The sequence below is a fragment of the Primulina huaijiensis genome, chromosome 5 (assembly GCF_012295235.1).
Source record: "Primulina huaijiensis isolate GDHJ02 chromosome 5, ASM1229523v2, whole genome shotgun sequence".
NCBI classification, from domain to species: domain Eukaryota; kingdom Viridiplantae; phylum Streptophyta; class Magnoliopsida; order Lamiales; family Gesneriaceae; genus Primulina; species Primulina huaijiensis.
In genome coordinates, this window is record NC_133310.1 from 17,203,385 (window position 1) to 17,211,427 (window position 8,043).

The 8,043-nt window shown below is 35.6% G+C and overlaps 1 protein-coding gene across 7 annotated transcripts; it reads right to left on the minus strand.

The window, feature by feature from the left end:
• Positions 1-260: 260 nt before the first annotated feature.
• LOC140976716 (uncharacterized) lies at positions 261-6,886 on the minus strand. 7 transcript variants are annotated; one of them, XM_073440973.1, is made up of 13 exons: positions 6,482-6,886; positions 5,931-6,066; positions 5,131-5,267; positions 4,809-5,010; positions 4,465-4,703; positions 4,229-4,340; positions 3,981-4,125; positions 3,761-3,903; positions 3,487-3,656; positions 2,896-3,204; positions 2,138-2,193; positions 1,715-1,926; positions 261-1,605 (listed from the first exon to the last, which is right to left on the minus strand). In XM_073440973.1, exons 1-13 carry the CDS (start codon positions 6,689-6,691, stop codon positions 434-436), a joined length of 3,243 nt encoding a protein of 1,080 aa, XP_073297074.1. In that variant the 5' UTR covers positions 6,692-6,886; the 3' UTR covers positions 261-433. The 7 variants fall into 7 exon arrangements, with proteins under 7 accessions (XP_073297074.1, XP_073297076.1, XP_073297080.1 ...); XM_073440975.1 differs by lacking the exon at positions 6,482-6,886 and having other exon boundaries at positions 5,131-5,185; XM_073440979.1 differs by lacking the exon at positions 6,482-6,886 and having other exon boundaries at positions 5,127-5,185.
• Positions 6,887-8,043: the final 1,157 nt, after the last annotated feature.

Sequence of the window (8,043 nt, forward strand, 5' to 3'; positions counted from 1 at the left end):
AGACTTTTATAACATCTTTTATGGTATCATATTTTTCAATTATTTCATTCTCGTATCAAAATATTTTATGAGTTAGCAATGAAACTAAAAATTAGTTCATAGTCTTTTTCCACATTTTGAGACACCAATTAGATAGATGATAAGTAAAGATGTCAAAATAAGTTAGGTTTGTTGAATCGACTTACCCCGCCCTATTATATAAAATAGGTGATTGGGTTAATAATTTTTCAACTCGTCAAAATGGTGGACCGCTCCGCCACACATAATAGTGGATTGCGACGGACAGTAAAATCTCATTCTACTGTGATTCTCAATTCTTGAATACTTAACCACAAGAATCATTAAATCATGCTGCCATTTCTCCTTACCTACAGAATTTTCAAGCTCGTAAGAAAGGACCACCAAAACATTAGAAGGAATATTTAAGAGAGTCTCATTTGAATGAAAAAATTTCTTCCAATTCTCTGTGCAATCCCCTCTGTTTTGTACTAACGTCAGTAGATGCAGTCGAACTTCCACTCATCCTAGCTCTCCAAAATCCACTCAACTTGGTCGATGTACTCGTGGATGGATCGCCTGGGATGGCCCTGGCTCCATCTTTACTAAAGCTTGATCTTGCTAGTTCTTGAATTTGCTTCAACCACGACTTGTCTCCCGAGGCCGCGCTCCCCAAGCTCTGAATCCTATTAACAGAAAAAGTTGTTTCTGCCGTTTCAGGAGTGTTGTTTAAAGGGAACTTTCGGTCGAGATCCTTGACCAAACCGTGGGGACAGCAGAACAAGAGGAATCCAATTAAAGCATTTTCCAAACCTCGTAAAAATGAGTTGTTAATGGGATCCAGACGCTTTATCTGCCGGTATAATGCACGCCATTCATTGATCATTTGGACTAGAAAGGCTAACAAGAAAATCAACAGCATCGAAATCCCAATTTTCCTCTCGTTTTGGGGGGAAAACTTCTGTTCCAAGAAAACATAACAGATTGCAAAAATGGCGACCTCACTTGACACTGAGACAATCTCGACTAGTTGGACCCTTTTCTTAATGAATGGCTTCTTAAGAACCATGAAGAACAGTTGAAATGAGGTCATACAAAGTACTATGATCGTTGGAGTTTTTGAGGATGAGTTCTGTACATAAGCACCGGCCACGATTCCGAGTGCCACACGTTTTGAACATTCAAGAAATGTGTAGTAAATCCTCATAATTCCAAACAATTTTTGAATTATGGGTGCTTCTGCATCTTCCGTTTCGTCATCAGAAGCGATTATTCTGTCATCACGTTTGTTCACACGACCAACAGAAATCTGAGACAGCATGTACTTTGGAGGGCCTCTAAGATCCTCAAATAGAGGGCCAAAAATGGTAAGATTAGTTGAACCAGGGCGGTTCTTCCACGTCCATTGGCTTCTTTTACCAGGACCCAGTATGACTCGAATAATTTCTTTATACCATCGAAATATTTGTCCCTCACGATGTACTTCCTTGTACTGAAGCAGCTTCCCTAGCGTGATTCCGCAGGAAAGGAACAAAAACAATGATAACATAACCAAAGCAACTATACTCATGATCAGAAAGCCTATGGCCATTCCAGAAGACGTCCCACCTTGCCACGTTTAATAAAACATACTTTCTTAATCAGGAAAAAAAATATCAAAAGCCAAAATGATTCAGAACGAACACATATATTGGCAGAGATGGTTAATTTTAAGTACCTTTGAGCAAAGCAGCTGAAGCTTCACAGAAGCATGGTAGCGCAAGAATTAGCAGAAATATCTCGAATCTTGGAAAAATAAGAGCTCCAAAGCTCCGTTTTTCGTTGTTTTTCCTCTTGAATTTAAGGATAAAAAGGAATAAAACATGGACCAGAATCAAGGTGCCACCAATTATGGATAACCAAAACATGCTTCTACTGAAATCTCTCCACCTAGAAATAAACAGTTTGATCGGTTAACAAAAGTGACTAGCACATAACTAAATAGTAAATACAAACTCGTTTTACCGAATGCATTTATAACAAGATATCGGACCTTGGCTCTTTACCAGATAAATGTAGATTAAAGTTTGCTTCTGTCGAAGTTGAATTCACCAAAATAAGATCAAATAGATGAGCATCAGAAGTTTTTTAAAATACTTACCCATGTGAATATCTTGGATCTAAAATATATTCAGCTTGAGGCACAATATTATGGCTCTGCAAAATTGCAATAAATATAAGTCAATAATAAGGTCGGGATAACAAAGAATGATTCTACACTGGACAAAGCGGCAAACAACCACCTGAGCCTATATTTCTCATGCAGTAAGATGGAGTATGCTACCCTCTCACACGTGTATAGAAATGTAATGAGTTTGAGCTTGTAATTATTCAAGGACACCAGCCAGAGCACAACTCAGAAAAATTTAACTTTGAGTTCAAACTCATCGAACAAAAATAAAAAAGCTCAAAGTCGAGCTCATGATCTGACTCATGGGCTCCACTTGGCTAATTGGTTTTGTTTAACGACTATGTTTGCAAGGACAGATAATTAGTTTGCATTGCAAGCTCAGGCTATTTCATGAGCAATATCTATGAAATGATTAACAGCGCTTTTATATAATAATATTGATTATATATATAAATATTTTTATACATATTCTATCCATCATTTAAATATATAGAAAAAAAATAAGCTCGTAGGTCAAGCTGACTAACTTTTGAACTACTAAAGTTGAGCTCAAATCGAATGTTTGAGCTCGAGAAGACTGTCTCCTGTCTAATCGGCAGGTTCATGAGTTGGCTCGACTCAAGTTAGATCCTATTTTTTGAGCGGGGGAAATCTACAAATGAACACACAAATGCTGTTGTAACCAGTATTACATGTTAAAAACGCGAATAAAAGTAAGGACATTTGACCTCAAAATAGGATATGTATTCCATTGGAGTCAGTGGCAATCCATACACTTTGGCTGCTGATTCCAGACTGCCAGCTCTTGGTTGAACACCCTTGAAAACTCCTGTTTCACGGATTGCAGAGCTATGTACTAGTCGGCTCCTAGAAGAACTCGATCCAACCATCATTGGCAGGACATTTTTTCTCTCCCATGGGAGCTTCAAGTAAGGGATACTCCATTGCAGACCTCTTGCGAATTCATAATATTCTATAGGCAAAGTAACTGCCAGCCATTTAGATAAGGCAAACACCTGAATGTGGTAAGCGATTCTCTGCACAAAGTAAAAAAGACATGGAAGTTGCTTAAAATTCATAAAATGGTAAATATTATTGTATCGAAGCTTTTCAAGAAAAATTTCAGTCAAACAAGTTTCAAGTTCTCATGAAATTTTATCAAAAAAAGAACATTTCCTTTCCTTTTGTCATGCAATTATATAGAGCATACTGACAAAATTGAATCCAAATTTCTTCATATTTTAAAATCATCGAAATTCAGTCAATGTTAATTTATATTTCTTCAATCCATAAGACTATAGAACGAGAAGGGAAATTACAAAAATATATCTTGCAGGGTCGGAGGATAAGATAGAACTTGGCCTGGAGAATGCTCCAAAAGATAAAAGTGTTGCTGTTGAAACAGTGAGAAACCCTCCAATCAAACATGTCACACCAAAAGCAGTAGTAACAAAGGTTGAAAGAACCAAAGATTCCACCGGCACAGAATCTGCACAACCAAAAAAAAATTGTGAATCAAAATATAAAAAATCCCTCAAATTTATTTTCATAAAGATTCGATGTTTTCCAAGAATTTAGAGACAGAATCCTTACAGTGCCTGATTAGTAGAGTGTTGGATGCTCTATTTTTATTTCCAGAGACATCTGTGGTTATGTTTTCGGGAATATAGACTGATATAGAATCAGCGAGTGCTTGTACATGCACGGCATAGATGCTTCTAGTCATCTCCCGGAAACTGAATAACACAAAACCAAACTGATGACAAAAAGAAATTTTGTCCACGACCAGTAATCAATTTATGAAGCAGCTTACCTGAGCAAATGACCACCAGAGATGGCTATAAGAGATGAGTTAAAGCCAAATACGGGCTTCACGAATTTTATCACAATCGGAATACTCCTTTCTTTTGTTCGCATTTTGCTGCTTGTGCTCAGACTAACTGTAGGCCTTTGAGAATCTAAAAACATAAAAAGAATTCAAAACTAAGGAAAAAATTTCCAATAAGTTTCAAGCAACGAAGTATTGGTGTAGAACGAGAGTTCAAAAGTAACGTCAAATACCATAAAGAAAAGTTATGGGAGGTACAGGAGTAACAGAGATCCCTTGTCTGCTGATTACTAAGTTTGTTTGCACGCTCACAGTAACAACAGCCATCTCCACTACATCTGTTAGCTGCAACTTGATAAAGAAAAGAAAAGGTGAGAAATACAAATATTGTAAATATAACAGGTCTGTTATGCTTGTAAGCACGATAGAAATTAATAAATTCAATTAGGCAGTGTTCACCATCACCAACCTGATAGCCAAATCTTCGATTTCCAAAGGTATCCCCACTGACGGGCACAAATGATCCTTCACTTGTGGTGATGGAATTTAGAATTTCAGTGGATGAGTTGAGGACTGGTTCCGTGAAATATAAGTACACCTTTAGGTTCCTCTTTTTATTAGTTGCCAGTACAGTTCTAGTTTCACTTTCAATTGGAAGTTGTCTTTCGTGTATATGAGTCTTCAAGTTCACATGATTGCTTCTTCTATCTGCATAAATCCAAAACAATAGATCACTCGGTATGCATTCAACTACAAATTGAAATCAGGCTACAATTTCATTTTTTTTTAAAAAAATGCAGCAATTGGACTCACCAATGTGTATGAAATAACTCGAATTTTTACTCCTTGCAAATATGTTTCCGGCAGAGTCTGAACAGAAACTTCTATCCATTACCAAGATCACACGTCCATATTGAATTCTTTGAGACACACGGACAACAATAGAATATTTCAAATGTGGCTGAACTATGTTAAATGTACTAGGTACAACCTCACCAGCACCATAAACCAGAAGCTGTCAAGAAAGAAGGTAGTCAGCAAGAGCATATTTGAAATTACGATTTCCAACTAAACCATTAGAAAGAAACAGAGCATTGTTGAGTCTCGATCGAGTTTCAGCTGACCACCTACTCACGTTGCAGGCATTTATAGAAGAACATCTGAAACCACCTCCACCACCACAAGGTTCACTGAAAGATATGTTCACTAAGACATGAGAAGCACTAGTAAAGGGCGTTGGAGTAGTAACATATGCTGTTGGGTTAATAGTGTCTGCAAGAAGTACAAATTAGATCAGGCTGTAGTTTGGAAAGATGATTTGACTAGAAGAACTAAACTTACGCAAAAATATTTTCCTAACATCAGAGAATGGATCCAGGGAATCAAGGGGGAGAAATGATGCATTGTCGAAAAACCATCAAGTTTTTTCTCATGTGAGGGTTATTGCGCCCCCCGCCCCACCTTTAGAATCACCATTGCCAACTATTATCCATATTTCATCATACCCTGCATTTTGGTGTGTAGAAACCTTATCCGCGTGAAGGATATTATTGGATAAACAATGTTGTCACTTGAGATTGATTAAAAAACACTTGCCTGGGGTGTTATCCTTAAAAAAGGATAAGCAAAATTGAGAATGCATGATACCATGCAATATATCTCAAGAATTATAAGCTCCCATTGATGGAAATTCATATTACATTGATTTAATAAGTCCCAATTAAAATTTTGACACTCCTAACGCGAAAAAAGCAAGCTATTTAAAGCCAGCAGCAAGTATTGGAATGGAATGAAACGAAATTTTTTTCTTAAGCATACATATTAAAGACATTTGAAGCAAATAATTTTCCAGACTTTAGGTGGATAACACTGCTTAATGTCACAATAATTAAGAAGGAGGTGTGCAAGTTAAAGAAACATAGGAGGATGCTCAACCAACAATCCAATCATAGCCGGCACAGGCAACTCCAGACAACCCATTGGTGCACACCTCAAATGTGTGATTTCCATCTAGCAGACTTGTATAGGTCATATTTCCACCTTCACAAGCTGAAAATGTGCTATTATCCAGCTGCATTTGTAATGTTTGTACAAATTAATTTACAAAATTCAAGGGAACTAAACCTGATATGGCACATTCGATTATATAATGAAAAAAAAAACAGAGAGTAGGCATTTCTTTCTATAAATTTTTTTTAAAAAAATTTGCAATAAACTAAAATCACAACTTGACAAGTGAATCAAATTAGACACAGTATAAATACAGCACTTCGTTTTTTTACAGGTACATGCATTGAATTGAACTATATTAAAAAGACAAACTTGTTCAAGAAGATTAAGCCGCTCGAAAAGCAACCACAGAGAGATGGCACTTAAATCTTGAAATTGTGTCCAATTTTTAGCATTTACACAAATCAGACCGAAATCGCATCTAAAAAACCCACAAGGATAGCATATTTTTGCTTGTGTAAGAACTAGAAACCAACCTTGCAATTTGTGGAGCAATCTGTGCAAATTCCGCCATTGCCACCCACCAAAACTTCAAAAGCAAACGTGGCTGATTTTATATTAGAGAACTCACGAGGGGCTCGTAATAATTTGACAGAAACCTCATCGCCAATGCCATCAACTCTCAAACTTAGAACAAGAAGCAACCAATAAAGAAAAATCAAACAAAGAGAAACTTTAAAGCCCATTTCTTGGCATACCACAGAGCATGCAAATGTGGAGTGTAAATGACTCTCTTATAATTATATTAGTGCATCTACTGGTAAACGGTGTGTGTGTTTTTTGTGCGTGAGATAGAGAAAAGTGAAAAAGATATAAATAAATAAATGATTGAAGTGAGAGAGTGAAATAGATAAAATGGTTTTAGTGGTGAATGAAGGAGTTGAGTAAGAGATGAGATGAAGCACATGAGATTGACAGAGAAACACCACACACACACCCTAGTGTGTGTAATGCAGTAAAGATAAGAATGGAAGAGAGAGGTCTCATGCATGTTGGAAATGGTTTTTATAATAAAAAGAATTGAGTGAAAAGTGTAATAGTCTCATACTTAAAAAAACTTATAATAAAAAAAATAATTAACATAAAAAAATTGATAGATTCTTTTTGTATAATTATTGGTTTTTATAATAACTTTTAAATGACAGGATCATTTGATTTTGGGTAATATTTAGATAAGGACAAAAACTTGTGTGAGACGGTCTCACAGGTCGTATTTTGTCGGACGGATCTTTTATTTGGGTCATCCATGAAAAAGCATTACTTTTTATGTTAAAAGTATTACTTTTTATTGTGAATATCGGTATGATTGACATGTCTCACAGATAAAGATTCGTGAGACCATCTCACAAAAAACCTATTCTTAGATAAGATACAAATAAATTTGTGTACCCATAAATCATAATACCAAAATTTGTTGTTATCAATCTCAAGTTTAATAGATATTATTTATGACCATAGTTTATAACATATTTGGTACCAAGATCCAAATTTGGAACTAATTCTTGATTTCGAGTTTCAAATATAATTAAAAAAAAATTTTATTTGTATTAATATTATAATTTTAAGTACTTAGTGAGTGAAAGATTCTATGGTAAAAGAGTGTGTAGTAAATGTAGAGAGAGACGTTGAAAGAGTAAATGCATGGTGACAAATGTGGCCTAAGATTATTCAGGAGTGAGAGGGACACTCCAATTAAATGAAGGGACCCTACCTTTTTGGTGCCTTCTTTGCCTCTCATTTTAAATGCACAATTTGTGGTTCACTTCTAAAATATTGCAGATTATCAATTGAGTAATTCTATGAATTTGGATAAAAGATTATTTATGGTTGGATTTGGTTGAACATAAAAAATTTTGTGAGACGGTATCACAAATCAATTTTTTGAGACATATCTCCTATTTGAATCAGACGTAAAAAAGTATTAATTTTTATGCCAAAAATATTACTTGTTATTATAAATATGGACAATGTTGACTCGTCTCATGGATAAAGATTCATAAAATCGTCTCACAAGATATCTATTATTGGATGAATGGAC

What these genes read in the sequence shown, in the direction of transcription:
- LOC140976716 (XM_073440973.1), bottom strand. Translation starts at nt 6,691, where the DNA reads ATGGGCTTTAAAGTTTCTCTTTGTTTGATTTTTCTTTATTGGTTGCTT. An exon ending in CTTCTATAAATGCCTGCAAC is followed by an intron (nt 5,011 to 5,130) that starts GTGAGTAGGTGG and finishes CTTTCTTGACAG; the next exon opens with CTTCTGGTTTATGGTGCTGG. An exon ending in TCCCATAACTTTTCTTTATG is followed by an intron (nt 4,126 to 4,228) that starts GTATTTGACGTT and finishes TTATGTTTTTAG; the next exon opens with ATTCTCAAAGGCCTACAGTT.